The sequence below is a fragment of the Mesoplodon mirus genome (assembly GCF_964341445.2).
Source record: "Mesoplodon mirus genome assembly, chromosome: 2".
In the NCBI taxonomy this organism is placed as follows: Eukaryota; Metazoa; Chordata; class Mammalia; order Artiodactyla; family Ziphiidae; genus Mesoplodon; species Mesoplodon mirus.
In genome coordinates, this window is record NC_138977.1 from 37,863,780 (window position 1) to 37,881,962 (window position 18,183).

Below are 18,183 nucleotides of genomic sequence, written 5' to 3' on the forward strand. Positions count from 1 at the left end.
AAGTGGTTTGTTTCCATTTTACAAGACTAGTTGAAGGGTATTTATCTGGCAACCAAAGGTAAATATTTTAGCCTCTGCAGTGAAATCAGTATTAGGCGCCCTTTTAGGTTCAACACTCTGCATCTTTCATCTGTAGGGTTTTCTGACTTCTCTGAACACACTGAACAGCAAGAAGTTGCATCAGATATAGTATTAACAGTTGACACCTAGTTCACTGTCTTCCTCTAGACCCTTTATTAGGCTGCAACTCTTGCCATAATTCTCATTTCAAACCCATGTACACAACCCATTCGGTAATTTGGCCCTCTGTTTTTTCCTATACCTCTAATTCCAGTAACCACAACTTCAACTAGCAACTTGAACTAGCCCATCATCCCCAGCCTTGTACTTCACCCCTGCTGTGCTTCATTCACAAAAGACTACTTTGCCTTCCTGTTTCTCTCAGCCTCTTATACCCTGCGACCCCTCCAGGCTCACTTTACTGACTCTGCCATGTAGCCTGAGCCCCCTGCATTTTGTCCCTTGCAGTTCAGTACATCCCTGATATTTCTTTACTCTGCACTTTACTCATTGTGTTCTCTGCCTAAATGCCCCTCTCTCCATCACTTGCATAACCTCTATCCTAGTAACTCCCATTTGATGCAACATCATTTATCTGGATGTCTTTAATGCTCACACAGGAAGCTTTCCTTCACTGTCTTGCCAGCTCAGGCTTAGTTAGACACCCTCCTCTATGCTTTGATAGCGCCTTATATATATATCACTCATTTTATCATGTTATTATTGTTTGTTCCTGTGTCTGTCTCTTCACCTAGATAGTGAGCTCTTTTGAGGCAGGCACTGTTTCTTATTTCTGTCCCAGTGCCTTACACAGTTTCACTCACCTGATAGAAACTCAGTAAACCTTGAATGAAGGAGTGATTGGTTGAATAAATAAAGGGATAAATGAGTAAAGTAATGAATGAATTGAATGTGTAGTGAGTATCACCTTTTTAAAGGTTGTTTTGCTTATTATATTAGATCTTGGTATAACACTTGAAATCTTATCCACTAAGAAATAGTAACTAGAAATTAGGGTTTATTTTTTTTAATTCTGTTCAAATATATGGCCTGATTAATCTTAAATGAAAACATAAAAAGAAAAAAGTATGTAACTATAAAAGTACATTAGATCTGAAGGAAGCACAAGAGGCTTCTAGGGTCTTGGGAATGTTCTGTTTCTTGATCTGGATGCTGGTTGCATCATATTTTAAGCATTTGAAAATTCATCAAGCTATGCACTTAAGAAATAAACATTTTTTTCTGTGTTTATATTATACTTACAATAGAGTTATTTTAAAAGTATGTCAGTTTTTCTCCTGTAACATTCTAAGTTTTTATTATTGAAGTAGTTCAGATGTGGTGATGAAAATTAACTTATATTTGCATATTTTAGAAAATCTATTTTCTGATGCTGTCATTTTTTAAACTTTTTAAACTCATGAGCACAGTTTTTGCTGTAATTGCTTTAAGTTTGAATAGTGCAGGAGGTGTATTTAGACTGACATTTATTTGACTCTGATTTAATTGCTGATTTTTTTTTCCTTCCTTGATTCATGTTGAACTGAGTGTAAGCAAGAAAGAATTTTTACTAAGGACTAGATCCTGCCTGTTGGAAAGAAAACACTGCTAACATTGAGAGATTTAGCAAGTCCTTCCTTCTATGAGGAAAATGCAACTTCTGCCAAGTTTGGCTTTTTACAGTGGCACAACAGGCTGCCAGGCAGGCAGATTCCAGTGGAGAGCAAATAGAGACAAATTCCACAACTCCAGTTCCAGGGGTTGTTATGGAAAAGGAGGAAAGTAAGCTATGTGGAAGAGAAGACAGCCAACAATTCCTAACATGATTATGTACATTGTCTCACTAACTCTCATGACAAGCCAATGAAGTATATTTGAAACTTATATGAAGACACAGAAGCCCAGAAACATTAAGAAATTTGACCAAATCTATAGTTAAACAACAGAACTGGGAATTCACTTAGGATTGTCAGGCTCTGCATACCTTTTTCACTCTGTATCATCCTGCCTGGCCCAGGGCACAATCCTAATCTCCTCGCATGCATGCCTCAATTCCCTTTCCTGCAAAGTTTGTGTCTGTCTTCTTCCTTTTCTAACTTGTTCATTGACTGTAGAGCCTAGTACACATGTGCCTGGCATGGAGTTAGTTAGTACTCAGTGAATATTAGGATAAGTGGGTTGGGTGGATGGATATGAGTAATGGTTGTTTCCTTTTACTGAAGTCAACTGTAACTCAGGCTGCAATCTTAGCTATTATCTTTAATATGCTTAAACTCTGGTTAATGTACTTAGCTCAGGGGATGCCATCACAGAGTGACATCTTCATAAAATCTTGTTTGCCCATTAAATCCATGTTTAAAGACATTTTGCTTCATTTATATCAAAAAAAGAAATCACCTGATTTTTTAAAACTATATTAATGAATGTTTATGGTTTTCTTTATAGATCCAACACATGTACCGCTGTGCTCGAGTCCAGGGCCTAGATACCAGTGAAGGGCTACTTCTTTTTGGTAAAGAGCATTTTTATGTGATTGATGGATTTACAATGACAGCAACCAGGGAAATAAGAGATATTGAAACCTTACCTCCAAAGTAAGTAAATGAATGAAGAGACACAAAGTACAGCTATCTTTAGAAAGCAATATATCTACATGGGTTTGTTTGGTTTTTCTCTCTTTTTTTTTTGGCTGCATTGGGTCTTCATTGCTGCACGCAGGCTTTCTCTAGTTGCGGTGAGCGGGGGCTACTCTTTGTTGTGGTGTGCAGGCTTCTCACTGCCGTGGCTTCTCTTGTTGCGGAGCACAGGCTCTAGGTGCGCAGGCTTCAGTAGTTGTGGCTCGCAGGCTCTAGAGCGCAGGCTCAGTAGTTGTGGCGCACGAGCTTAGTTGCTCTGCAGCATGTGGTATCTTCCCAGACCAGGGCTCGAACCTGCGTCCCCTGCTTGGCACATGGATTCTTAACCACTGTGCCACCAGGGAAGTCCTACATAGTTTTTTTTAATGCAAAAATTGTGCTTCAAGTTATGTTATCTCAGTTTTTGTGCATCCATCATTAAATATTCACCAGATTAATAGTTATTTCAAGGCTATAAGAGACAAATTTGCCTTATTTATCAAAACGAAAACTAAATAAAATTTATTGCTATGCATTAATAGCACTAGATATAATACAAGTTCCTTGTATTATAATCTATATATTTATATTATTCTGAATTTGTAAATTGTTCTTTTTTTCAAATTTCAGTGCAAAAACAGTTGTAGAGAAGATACAGGCAGCTGTATAATACTCTAACAAATGTAAGAGCATCTGTGTCCTCTGAGTACCCTAGAAGCAGTGTGACTGAAGCACAGGCAGGAATTAACTGACTGAATTTATCCATCTTCCTTTTCTTCTGCCAGCCCTATGATGGATGTGATAGTGGGTAATGGAAAACCCAGAGACAGACAAAGCCCAAAGGAAGATGAAAAAGCTTAAGGCTTAGAAAATCAACACGCTCTTCTCTTCCTTTAACATTCTGAACACCTGACATGCACTGTGAATGTGGACATGGTCATCTTCATTGCTAGGAGATATTTCAAATAATTACTTTCAGTAGCAATCAGGGCCACATTTTGACTTTTATGGGCCTCTTCCTACATATAAAGATAGCTAAAATGATGTTTTTCTGACTGTTGGTTTAAAGATGAATATATTCATATTATATATTAAAACATTTTCTTCTACCTAAAAGTTCAGTTTTTTCTTTTGATTTTAAAACAAATTAAAACATTTTCTTGGACCCCCTAAAAGAATATAGGCCTTGGCACTTGCCAGCTGTGCCTGAAAAATAAGCCCTGACAGCATGAATAGGATTTTTTTTTTTTTTTTTTTTTTTTTTTTTTTTTTTTTTTTTCGGTATGCGGGCCTCTCACTGTTGTGGCCTCTCCCGTTGCGGAGCACAGGCTCCGGACGCGCAGGCCCAGCGGCCATGGCTCACGGGCCCAGCCGCTCCGCGGCATATGGGATCCTCCCAGACCGGGGCACGAACCCGTATCCCCTGCATCGGCAGGCGGACTCCCAACCACTGCGCCACCAGGGAGGCCCATGAATAGGATTTTTTTTAAGTTATATTCATCAAAAGGGGTTTCTGGTATACTGAATAGCTACCAAATTATTCTCTTAAAGGTATATCTTTTTTGAACTAAATATACAGATATATCAATTCCTGCTTCTCTTCACATGTTGAAAATAACACACTCTTTATTGAACAGTGAATTTATCTCTTGCTGTGTTTTTATTATCTCCTTTCTCTGGGCTGCCTATAGTATGCATGAGCCAATTATCCCTAGAGGAGCCAGGCAAGGCCCCAGTCAACTCAAGAGAACATGCAGCATTTTTGCCTATGAAGATATCAAGGAAGTTCATAAAAGGAGGTATCTCCTGCAGGTGGGTTGATTTAGTAGCAATAAATGTTTTGTCAGGTTCCTTTACTTAGAGGATGTATACATGATAGGATCCACATGATTCCTTAGAGTATTAGATTTGGTTGTATGATAGACAAGCTCATGTCACATGGGCGCATAACTTTATAATACATTCCCCTTCTTAAAAAAAAAAAAAAACCTAAAACTTTGAGTGATATTTCGTTATCCATCTTTCCCTATAGCTATCCGAATTTATATTATAATTTTCTTTTTATATAAAAATTGCATTCTCACTATAAATTTACAAAATCATAATTTTATAAATATTTTACCATTATTCTGTTAAAGATTTTAGAAAAATTGAGCAGAACAAACTGGCACTGTTTATTGTGTAATTTAATCTGCTGGAAATTCATGACTCTAAAAATGTTCTTCAGTCAACAAGTTAATTTCTTCAACATTATAGAAATTCATAGTGGAAGAGTTAATATATAACCCTATTTGTGTTTTTACTTAATGTTTTTCTCTCTGATCATTTCAGCCTATTGCTGTGGAAGTTTTCTCTGGAGATGGACGGAATTACCTCCTTGCTTTTCAAAAAGGAATTAGAAATAAAGTCTATCAAAGGTATTGTTTATTAGGAATACTTCATAATGCAGTCATGGGAAGAAATGGGAGGTAAAGCATTGCCAGTTCAGCTAGTTTTTTAAAAATCTGTTAAATCCATGAATTAACTTCTTTGAAGAAAATGTTTGTTTCATTTTTGCCAGCCTCTTGAAATGTTATTCTTCTGATGCTATTCTATTTTGAAATCACATTTTTCCTTCTGGTAACTTGTAGTAGATATCATCAAAAGCCACCTTAGTGATAAAGTCCCATGTCTCTCAGTGTAAAAGGATGATGAAACTGGAGCTTAAAAAAATAATACTTCAGATTCAAAATAGGCTTCTTTCATATTTACCAAAAAGAAGACAGTGTCATACCTTGCTATTGAATGCAGAGCCTGAGTTTCCTTAGAATTTGTATTCATATGAGACTTTTCTGACTTTGAAAGAGAAGTTGGATACCTTCATCCCTGAAAAAGTAGCATAGCCAAGTAAAGCAGTGGATGTAATCTAACCACATTTCATTTTTTGTAAGCTGTGTTTAAATTTTATCTTATAAAAGAAAAGTAGTATATTTCCATGTGCTTCAAAATACTTCTGTTGGGCATGTGAACAGTAAGGCTTTTATGAACTTATCATAATATAATATGAGAGCCCTCTTATTCTTTGAAGAGTGGTGTAGATCTGGCAATCCCTCTATTAGGGAAGTTTTGTATTTCAAGTGAGGAATGACTAATACCAAGCAACATTGCTTATCATTGCAGTACAGTAATACTACCTGTGAACACGAGGGAAATGAGGGAGTTTCTTCAAATAAAGTGCCTGTGGATGTTGATTGGGAAGAGCTAAGTAAATGACTGAGATTTTAGTTACCTATCTTACGAATTTCTAAAGGTGATATTGCTTTCAGTGTTAGTAAATTATCTGCTCTTCCCAACTAGAAGCTGTGGCAAGGAGATGAGATTGTCTTTATCTGAGAAATGTCTGTGTATACGCCAAGTTCAAGGTCCACATTCATTCCAAGAATTTTCCCACAATTCTTTTTTACCCTTAAAAAATGTATGTTGACATTATGAGCAACTCTGAAAATAATTATAATAGTGTCACATAAAGGTTCTTACCATTTGTTAGAGATGTCTCTGTCCTATCATTTGTTTAGCTGTTAGCACTACTGACTGTCATGTGAATATTTAGCTTTTAATCACTCTTTAGGACAGCATTAAGTTGACTTAATTACTGTGATTCAGTGTGTCAGGCTTTTTCTTCAAGTAATGTGGCAGCATATGTAAAAATCCAAAATGACAGATTTTGCTATGGATCTTTATATTTGGCTTTGGAAGCCATCATCCTACCCTTTTTTGTTACAGAATGTTCTAATTGTTGTATATTCCCTTTGCCTGCCATTTACTGAGTAGTGGAGGGGTAAATGCAGCAATTAAGATCTAAATGAATCATGCTTTTGTAAGTTCCCATTAGATCCTGACTGAAACGTCATTTCCAATTTTATACTGTTTTTAAATTTTCCAGGTTTTTGGCTGTAGTGCCATCTCTAACTGACAGTTCAGAGTCTGTGTCTGGGCAACGACCAAACACAAGCGTGGAGCAGGGGTAGGTTGCTTGCTTCTTGCACATTATAGTTTAATACTGCAGTTGGATCATTTCTGTTTGGACAGTATTATTTAATATTTTTAATGAGTGTTCTGCCACCCCACCCCAACCCCCAGGGGTTTGCAAAAAAAATTTTAACTACTGAAAACCAGAAAAAAAAAAAGAAAATGTATGCATGATCGCTCATGTCAGATCAGTGTCAAATTGATCACATTTTGATCAATTCCCTTTAATCTTTTAAGCATGCATATATTCCTATGTGCACAATTGAGTCCATACTAAAAACACAGATTTTTATTCTGCGTCTTCTATTCAGTCTTATATGTAAATATTTCCTCCTGGTTTTAAAAAATTCTTTAGAAACTTTGGCTTTATTTACTAGCCCTTCATCATATGTATAAAGCATTCTCTTGTTTTTGGATATTTCATTGTTACCAGGTTTCCCTGTTATAATAATGCAAATGTAATACCTCATTATTTTTTAGGATAAAATTCCCATAGTAAAATGGTATGAATTTTAAGACTCTTAATATGCAAACCCAACTAGATTTCTATGAAAATTATACACATCTGTATTCCACCGATACTGGATAAGTTTGCTTATCTCAATAGATATCAGCTTTTTATATTTACTTTTCCATTTTTACCTATTTTTAAAGATGCTTTGTTTTTAAATATGCATTTCTTCTCATATTAGAAATCTTGAGCTCTGTATATATTTGTTAGCCATTTAAAATTATCATTTATGAGTTATCTGTAACTTTTGCCCATTTTTTTCCACGGATTTCTTTATTGGTGGTGGTGGTTTGGGTTTTTTTGTAGTTTTTTTTTTTTTTTCCAGTTATAATTGACATTACATTAGTTTTAGGTGAACAATATAATAATTCAATTTTGTATATACTGTGAAATGACCACCTCAGTAAGTCTAGTTAACATCTCCTCTGAGTCCTTATTATCAATATGTACGAGATTTTTCGGTAATAGCATATTATTCCCTTTGCTTGTCATATTTGTTGCAAATTGCCAAGTTTTTCTATTAATTTTTTTTTCTTACATTTAAATATAAACTTCTGTTTTTGTGTGTTCAAACCTATCAGTGGTTCCTTTGTGCTCTTTTCAGCTGCTTTTAATCTTAGGAAGTCTTTTGGATGATAAAGCCATTTCAAGAATCTGTATACCCAGCTTCATTTTCAGGTACTCAGGAACTGGTAGCTCTTTATAATCCATTAGAAAAGAAGCAGTAGACAGCAGAAGCAAGAAGAACTACAATCCTGCAGCCTGTGGAAAGAAAACCACATTCACAGAAAGATAGACAAAATGAAAAGGCAGAGGACTATGTGCCACATGAAGGAACAAGATAAAACCCCAGAAAAACAACTAAATGAAGTGGACTTAGGCAACATTCCAGAAAAAGAATTCAGAATAATGATAGTGAAGATGATCCAGGACCTCGGAAAAAAAATGGCAGCAAAGATAGAGAAGATGCAAGAAATGTTTAACAAAGACTTAGAAGAACTGAAGAACAAACACCTAAAAGAATTAAAGAGCGGACAAACAGAGATGAACAATACAATAACTGAAATGAAAAATACACTAGAAAGAATCAATAGCAGAATAACTGAGGCAGAAGAATGGGTAAGTGATCTGGAAGACAGAATGGTGGAATTCACTTCCACGGAACAGAATAAAGGGAGAAGAATGAAAAGAAATGAAGACAGCCTAAGAGACCTCTGGGACAACATTAAACACACCAACATTTGCATTATAGGTGTCCCAGAAGGAGAAGAGACAGAGAAAGGAACCAAGAAAATGTTTGAAGAGATTATAGTCAAAAACTTCCCAAACTTGGGCAAGAAAATAGCCACCCAAATCTAGGAAGCGCAGAGAGTCCCAGGCAGGATAAACCCAAGGAGAAACACACCAAGACACATAGTAATCAAACTGACAAAAATTAAAGACAAAGAAAAATTATTAAAAGCAACAAGGGAAAAACAACAAATAACATACAAGGGAACTCCCATAAGGTTAACAGCTGATTTCTCAGCAGAAACTCTAAAAGCCACAAGGGACTGGCACAATATATTTAAAGTGATGAAAGGAAAGAATCTACAACCAAGATTACTCTACCCAGCAATGATCTCATTCTGATTCGATGGAGAAATCAAAAGCTTTACAGACAAGCAAAACCTAAGAGAATTCAGCACCACCAAACCAGCTCTACAACAAATGCTAAAGGGACTTCTCTAAGTGGGAAAAACAAGAGAAGAAAAGGACCTACAAAAACAAACCCAAAACAATTAAGAAAATGATAATAGGAACATACATATCGATAATAACCTTAAGTGTGAATGGATTAAATGTTCCAACCAAAAGACACAGGCTCGCTGAATGGATACAAAAGCAAGACCCATATATATGCTGTGTACAAGAGACCCACTTCAGACCTAGGGACACATACAGACTGAAAGTGAGGGGATGGAAAAAGATATCACATGCAAATGGAAATCAAAAGAAAGCTGGAGTAGCAATACTCATATCAGATAAAATAGACTTTAAAATAATGTTATAAGAGACAAGGAAGGATATTACATAATGATCAAGGGATCAATCCAAGAAGAAGATGTAACAATTATAAATATATATGCACCCAACATAGGAGTACCTCAATACATAAGGCAACTGCTAACAGCTATATAAGAGGAAATTGACAGTAACACAATAATAGTGGGGGACTTTAACATCTCACTTACACCAATGGACAGATCATCCAGACGGAAAATTAATAAGGAAGCACAAGCTTTAAAAGACACAAGAGACCAGATGGATTTAATTGATATTTATAAGACATTCCATCTGAAAACAGCAGATTACACTTTCTTCTCAAGTGCACACGGAACATTCTCCAGGATAGATCACATCTTGGGTCACAAATCAAGCCTTGGTAAATTTAAGAAAACTGAAATCATATCAAGCATTTTTTCCAACCACAACACTATGAGATTAGAAATAAATTACAGGGAAAAAAACATAACACAAACACATGGAGGCTAAGCAATGCATTACTAAATAACCAAGAGATCACTAAAGAAATCAAAGAGGAAATCAAAAAATACCTGGAGTCCACTGACAACAAAAACACAGTGATCCAAAACCTATGGGATGCAGCAAAAGCAGTTCTAAGACAGAAGTTTATAGCAATACAGTCCTACCTCAAGAAACAAGAAATATCTCAAACAATCTAACCTTACACCTAAAGGAACTAGAGAAAGAAGAACAAATGAAACCCAAAGTTAGGAGAAGGAAAGAAATCATAAAGATCAGAGCAGAAATGAATGAAATAGAAGCAAAGAAAACAATAGCAAAGATCAATAAAACTAAAAGCTGGTTCTTTGAGAAGATAAACAAAATTGATAAACCTTTAGCCAGACTCATCAGGAAAAAGAGGGAGAGGACTCAAATCAATAAACTTAGAAATGAAAAAGGAAAAGTTAAAATGGACACTGCAGAAATACAGAGCATCATAAGAGACTACTGCAAGCAGCTCTATGCCCATAAAATGGACCACCTGGAAGAAATGGACAAATTCTTAGAAAAGCACAACCTTCTGAGACTGAACCAGGAAGAAACAGAAAATATAAAGAGACCAAACATAAGAGCTGAAATTGAGACTGTGATTAAAAATCTTCCAACAAAAAAAAGTCCAGGACTAGATGGCTTCACAGGTGAATTCTGTCAAATATTTAGAGAAGAGCTAACACCCATCCTTCTTAAACTCTTCAAAAAAATTGCAGAGAAAGGAACACTCCCAAACTCGTTCTACAAGACCACCATCACCAAAACCAGACAAAGATACTACAAGAAAAAAAAAATTATAGACCAATATCCCTGATGAATATAGATGCAAAAATCCTTAACAAAATACTAGCAAACAGAATCCAACAGCACATTAAAAGGATCATACACCATGATCAAGTGGGATTTATCCCAGGGATGCGAGAATTCTTCAATATATGCAAATCAATCAATGTGATACACTGTATTAACAAATTGAAGAATAAAAACCATATAATCATCTCAATAGACACAGAAAAAGCTCTTGACAAAATTCAACACTCATTTATGATAAAAACTCTCCAGAAAGTGGGCATAGAGGGAACCTACCTCAACCTAATAAAGGCCATATATGACAAACCCACAGCAAACATCATTCTCAGTGGTGAAAAACTGAAAGCATTTCCTCTAAGATCAGGCATAAGACAAGGAAGTCCACTCTCGCCACTGTTATTCAACATCGTTTTGGAAGTCCTAGCCATGGCAATCAGAGAAGAAAAAGAAATTAAAGGAATACAAATTGGAAAAGAAGTAAAACTGTCACTGTTTGCAGATGACATGAGAATACATACATACATAGAGAATCCTAAAGATGCCACCAGAAAACTACTAGAGCTAATCAATGAATTTGGTAAAAGTTGCAGGATACAAAATTAATGCACAGAAATCTCTTGCATTCCTATACACTTAACAACAAAAGATCAGAAAGGGAAATTAAGGAAACAATCCCATTCAGCACTGCGACAAAAAGAATAAGAGACCTAGGAATAAACCTACCTAAGGAGGTAAAAGACCTGTACTCAGACAACTGTAAGACACTGATGAAAGAAATCAAAGATGACACCAACAGATGGAGAGATATACCATGTTCTTGGATTGGAAGAATCAGCATTGTGAAAATAACTATACTACCCAAAGCAATCTGCATATTCAGTGCACTCCCTATCAAGCTACCAATGGCATTTTTCACAGAACTAGAACAAAACAATTCACAGTGTGTATGGAAACACAAAAGACCCCGAATAGCCAAAGCAATCTTGAGAAAGCAGAACGGAGCTGGAGGAATCAGGCTCCCTGACCTCATAGTATACTACAAAGCCACAATAATCAAGACAGTATGGTACTGGCACAAAAACAGAAATATAGATCAATGGAACAGGATAGAAAGCCCAGAGATAAGCCCATACACATACAGTCACCTTATCTTTGATAAAAGAGGCAAGAATATATAATGGAGAAAAGACAGCCTCTTCAATAAGTGGTGCTGGGGAAATTGAACAGCTACATGTAAAAGAATGAAAGTAGAACACTCCCTATCACCATACACAAAAATAAACTCAAAATGGATTAAAGACCTAAATGTAAGACCAGACACTATTAAACTCATAGAGGAAAGCATAGGCATAACAACACTCTTTGACATAAATCACAGCAAGATCTTTTTTGACCCACCTCCTAGAGTAATGGAAATAAAAATAAAAATAAACAAATGGGACCTTATGAAACTTAAAAGCTTTTGTACAGCAATAGAAACTGTAAACAAGATGAAAAGACAATGCTTAGAATGGGAGAAAATATTTGCAAACAATTCAGCAGACAAAGGATTAATCTCCAAAATATATAAGCCGCTCATGCAGCTCAATATTAAAAAAACAAACAACCCAATCAAAAAATTGGGCAGAAGACCTAAATAGAGATTTCTCCAAGGAAGACATACAGATGGCTAACAGACAAATGAAAAGCTGCTCAACATCACTAATTATTAGAGAAATGCAAATCAAAACTACAATGAGGTATCACCTCACACCAGTTAGAATGGGCATCATCAGAAAATCTACAAACAAGAAAAGCTGCAGAGGGTGTGGAGAAAAGGGAACCCTTTTGCACTGTTGGTGGGAATGTAAATTGATACAGCCACTATGGAGAACAGTATGGAGATTCCTGAAAATAGAACTACCATGTGACCCAGCAGTCCCACTATTGGGCATATACCCAGAGAAAACCTTAATTCAAAAAGACACATGCACCCAGTGTTCATTGCCACACTATTTTCAATAGCCAAGACATGGAAGCAACCTAAATGCCCATCGACAGACAAATGGATAAAGAAAATGTGGTACGTATATACAATGGATATTACTCAGCCATAAAAAGAAATGAAATTGAGTTATTTGTAGAGACGTGGATGGACCTAGAGACTGTCATACAGAGTGAAGTAAGTCAGAAAGAGAAAAACAAATATTGTATGTTAACGCACGTATGTGGAATCTAGAAAAATGGTACAGATGAACCAGTTTGCAAAGCAGAAATAGAGACACAGATGTAGAGAACAAACGTATGGACACCAAGAGGGCAGAGCAGGGGTGGGGGGGCTGTGAATTGGGAGATTGGGATGGACATGTATACACTAATATGTATAAAATAGATAACTAATAAGAACCTGCTGTATAAAAAAATAAATAAAATTCAAAAAAAAAGAAGCAGTGCTTTGGGGCTACAAATTAATTATTACAACATGCAGGAAAATAACTTAAAACTTCTGGGGATTCTGTAATTTGTAAATAAAATTTTATTTCAATGTGTATGTGTCTAAATATATTTGTGTATTTCTCTTTAACTTACTGCTTTTATTTTTCTTTAGCTGAGATTTATAAATGCTGCTTATATGCTTTTGTTAACCTCAGAAACATGTTCTATTCCTAATCATTTGTGTTGCTGTTAAGATAAATATAGGAAGTGAAAGGCTCCCTTAAAGCATACTAAGCCTTTTTTCTACTTGTGAGCAAATTGCTAGTACTTTTGCTTGCCTAGATAATCTTCAGCTTGCTATTTCATTGTTCTTACTACTGTCTGTGCTGAGTTGGCAGTTCTTGAAGAACTGTTGAAAACTCAAAGGCAAGAAGCAGAAATTCATTCCCAACTTTAATCTTCTTTTCAATTGTTCCCTTTCCTACAGTGTTAAGGAATGATCATAGCTCTTTTTCCAGGGAGAGTACCCTATATATTCAATTTGCCTGAAGGGAAGAATTTTTCTGGAAGTGAAAAGTGGTATCTGTACCTTTGACCTAGATCTGTTTATGAACTAAGGTTTACAAATCTCTTAATTTCCTTTCAGACAATAAAATATATAGTTAAGTGCTTTCCTCCTGGTTCAGTGATCAACTCACAGTCTTCAGATTAATAATTATCAATATTATAACCTTAAGGTTTTATAGCATTCTAGAAAATCTGCTATAGAAAAAGTTCTATAATTTTCTGAACAGCAATGACTTTCCTGTCATAAAATCTTTATATTTTCATTCACTTTTTCAACATCTCTTTTAGGAATTGTACTGTGCACCTACTATGTACAAAACATTGTATACTCTTATCAGTTATTCCAATTTAATGTCTTTAGATCCGTTTATATAGAAATTATTGTAAAGGTTAGAAAGTTGAACTACATCAGTGTTTTTCAAACTCATTTTCTATAACCCATGGTAAAAAATACTACATTGCATCCCAACTCACACAAACTTAGTTACATACAATAAAATTCACAGAAAATATTTTTCCTTCCTGTATGTAGTGCCTTCCAATGTTCTCTATTTTCTTCAGTTTGATTATGTTATTTCATAATTCAAAATGCTGTTCACAACCCCCTAAACTGATTTCATGACCCACTAATAAGTTGTCCTCCATAGTTTGAAAAATTCGTGGACCATTGACTTAAAATTTTCAGCTTTGTAATTACACAGATTTTTAAAGTTATGTTGCCTACAAATTATTATTTATCATTTTTAGATCTGGGTTGCTTAGCACTCTGGTTGGAGAGAAGTCTGTGACTCAGAGATGGGAGGTAAGTTCAGTGAAAATGTAAGCTTCCTTCGTAATTTGTAGCTAGAAGGTATAAGTCATACACTTAAAAGTACTTTAATAATTTATAAAATGTATACCATAGAAAAAAAGTTTTGTTTTTGTTTTTAGGGGAAAAAAATGCTTTATTCTGAAATCTGCAAGAAACTGTCCTTTACCTCATTTTGCATATAAATTTTTAAAATTGAATGTAGCGGAAATAATTGATTGCTTTAAAATGAATCTATTTATCTTTCCCAAGAGAGGTGAAATCAGCAACTTTCAGTATTTGATGCACTTGAACACTTTGGCTGGCAGATCATATAATGACCTCATGCAGTATCCTGTCTTCCCCTGGATCCTTGCAGATTACGACTCAGAGGTAAATTTCAAATCATTTTGTGAAAGTGGAACACATTCTCGAAAGTAATTAAAAGATACTGCAGTGGCTCAAATGATTATATATGCTTTATAGTTTAAGTTCTCAACGGGCACTTACTCCCAAGAAGATGAGAAGAGCTTTAGCTTAGACTTGTACAAAGTTTGGATACTTGATGAACTTCTTGGATTCATGATATCTATTGAATTTCCTAAAGTGCTAATAAATTTGTATCCACTGGAGGATGTCCCTGTCCTCTACACTGCAGCCAGCAGGAACAAATCTAATTGAGTCATTCCTCAGTTTTAAATTATTGCATACATCATCATCACAATTTGGAGAGAATTTTTAAACCTCAGTATAGCACCCTTCACAAAGTAGCTGATACGTAGATATCCCTCCTGTGCTTCGAGGACCGCTGTCCTGGGCTACCCCGTTCTCTCTCCGCAGCTCTGCCTGTGCTCCTCTCCCCGCCTGCACTTCTCCCCATGCCCATGCACATCTTCTCTCCCGCTGACAGGTTCCTCTGGCTAGCTGTATTTCATCCTGCAGGACACGCTCCAGTATACCTCCGGGGAGCCTCCTGTCCTCCTCTTCCTTCTTCCTCTGTTCCCACACTGCCTTGTAGCTGTATCATGCTGCTTTCTTTTACAGCATGTTGTAGTCATGATTTTTGTCTGACCATACTCAACTGTGAGGTCCTTAAAAACAAAGACTATCTTACGTAGCTCTTAAGTCCCAACCTCTAGAGCAGGGGTCCCCAACCCCCAGGATCTGATGCCTGATGATCTGAGGTGGAGCTGATGTAATAATAATAGAAGTAAAGTGCACAATAAATGTAATGCGCTTGAATCATCCCAAAACCATCCTCCACCCCCCACCCCCCCGCCCTGGACCTTGGAAAAATTGTCTTCCATGAAAATGGTCCCTGGTGCCAAAAAGGTTGGGGACCGCTGCTCTAGAGCAATGCCCGGTACTTAGTAAATACTTTAATCTTTGTTGAAATAACCAAAAAAAGTATAAATGAGGTATTTTGCGTGTAGATTTTCAGAGGACAAATACTAACTTGACTTATATTGGTAAATGTGGATCAGTTTCTCCTGTTCAAGACTTTTAAAATGTAAGTTGGCAAAATTGGTGGGCCGTGATGCCCTAAAAAAGGACACAAATTACGTAGCCCATGGGTATGTACTTCAAATTTCTACTTTTAAAACCCTCAGGAGGTAAATTTTGGTTTCCTTTTAAATACATGAATTAGGTCAGCTAGAAATGAGCTTTTAAAATAATCTCTGGTAGACTGAAAGAATCCATCTCATTTGGAAGTCACTTGGTCTGGTATGATGTCTTCTGGAGGTGAACAAATTACTGAGTGCTCTAGTTTATTTCACTTCCCTTTCACCTCTAGGAAGAAAATGCTCAGAAGTGAAGTTGGAGTGAAATGGGGGAGAGGGGAAGAGAACAAAAAGGAGATTTGATCCTCCAGTTATGTGGGTGGCAGAGGATAAAGATGAATTGGAGCTTTTGTGTCCACAGTCTCCTGCTGTGCCCTTGCCAAGACTGGGAAGGGTTTTCCCTCTTATTCCTCATCTCCAAACCTGGATCCTGAGTGCCTTCCTCTGTGAACACTTAATTTCCAAAACAGTTGTCTTCAAGCCGAACCAATTAACAAACTGCCATGTGCCTGTCTGTAAAATATGGATAGCCAGTAGGTGCATGGCATTGTCTTGGAGTCCAGTTCTGCTGGTGTGACCCCATAGATAATAGCACATTTACAGATCATCATTGCTATAGCCATTGTGTCTACATTGGTGAGAATAGAGGATGTATGTTAATTTGGAATTGGGTTTCGTTTTGTATTTTAGGAGGTAGATCTTACTAATCCCAAGACATTTAGAAACCTGGCTAAGCCAATGGGAGCACAGACAGATGAACGATTAGCTCAGTATAAGAAGCGATATAAAGACTGGGAAGATCCTAATGGTAAGTAACTTTTCTTGTCATGGGACTTTGTACCCAAGTTTCAAAAGTAAGCCATTATTTAGTGGTCTGACGTCCTTCCATCTTTCCCCAGATTGCTTATATATCATTATATCTATATATGTTACATATGCACACTTATATACAACTATCAGAGTAGAAGAATGAGGTTTTGCATGCCAACTGATGGCCATGCTTAGAAGGCATTTTTTAGGTAGCTTGTCAGGTACTGGCAGAAAGCAAAGTATGTCTGCTTTGTCTAGGGTAGAAATTCCCCATCATAACATGCCATTATCTCTAATCGTGTTTAGGCCAGAAACTAAACTTTCCTTTATTGACTCTTTTAATTTTTTTTATTGAAGTATAGTTGATTTACAGTATTTCAGGTGTACAGCAAAGTGATTCAGTCATTCAGTTTTTTCAGATTGTTTTCCATTATAGGTTGCTTTAATTTTATTGAGGCACTTTTTAGAACCCTTTTGCATTAAAAAATTATAGTTGACTACCTTCTAAAAAACTACAGTTTACCTACTTATGTTTTTTTATGTTTAATGTTTATCATGTGTCCCCTTCAAACAGGTAAACAAAAGAGAAAAAAACTAAGCCTAACTATATTCCCTGTGTGGAATCCTTTCCTTTTCCTGCAAGGAGAATATGTAATAAAAATTGCGTAATATTCGAAGACAACAGTTTAGAGAAATTTATACTGTTGCAAAGCCAGAACCTAATAAAAAGTCGCTATATGTCAATATCTTGCTTTAGTCAAAGATGATTTGCTATTAAGGATTACCTGTTACAGTTAGCCTCAAAACATGAATTGCTAGATGTGCTCAGTTTGGGGGAAAGGCACAGAATTATATTAAACTGGATAACTGCCAAAATATAAGTGAGAGGTTGCAGTGTCATCATAAAGTTTTCATGCTGCAAATGCCAGTGCTAATTGCACTTAGTGTCACAGTTATCACATACGTTAGCATTTTCAAGTCTATTGATGAATGCCAATTTTATTTTTCATATTACTTTCATTTTCAATTATGCTTTAATTTTCTTGGCAAGGCGAAACTCCAGCCTACCACTATGGGACCCACTATTCATCTGCAATGATTGTGGCTTCGTACCTAGTAAGGATGGAGCCCTTCACACAGATATTCCTAAGGCTACAGGTAAAACTCTTAAGTTTAGAATTTTTGCATTTTATTCAAGCCTTTTATTTAAGATTGTTGCTTTTTTCTTTAATGTTGTTATCTTGCCTGACAAGAAGCCCTGTGAAGTTTTTAGTCACAAAAGTAGTCAAAACATAGTGAAAGTGGAATTTCACTGAACCAAAATTGATAAATAAACTGGAATTTGTTTACACTATACAAGTGCCAGGGTCCTTTAGTCAAATAAGCAAGTAGCATATGCTTTCCAGCCAGGTGTATGGAATTCAGCCTTAACTGGTTGAATTCAACAAATATTTGAAAAAGAGTAATACTGTCTAGCTC

At 36.1% G+C, this 18,183-nt stretch overlaps 1 protein-coding gene across 7 annotated transcripts in view; it reads left to right on the forward strand.

Annotated features, from left to right (window-relative positions):
* Positions 1–18,183, forward strand: part of WDFY3 (WD repeat and FYVE domain containing 3) — a 279,594-nt gene that overhangs the window by 230,434 nt on the left and 30,977 nt on the right. For all 7 annotated transcript variants that reach the window (XM_082632435.1, XM_082632434.1, XM_082632436.1 and 4 more), the window contains 8 exons: positions 2,506–2,654; positions 4,367–4,487; positions 5,007–5,092; positions 6,598–6,678; positions 14,293–14,347; positions 14,606–14,725; positions 16,585–16,702; positions 17,756–17,862. In XM_082632435.1, coding sequence (XP_082488561.1) covers positions 2,506–2,654; positions 4,367–4,487; positions 5,007–5,092; positions 6,598–6,678; positions 14,293–14,347; positions 14,606–14,725; positions 16,585–16,702; positions 17,756–17,862 — 837 coding nt within the window. The remainder of the gene's footprint in view (positions 1–2,505; positions 2,655–4,366; positions 4,488–5,006; positions 5,093–6,597; positions 6,679–14,292; positions 14,348–14,605; positions 14,726–16,584; positions 16,703–17,755; positions 17,863–18,183) is intronic.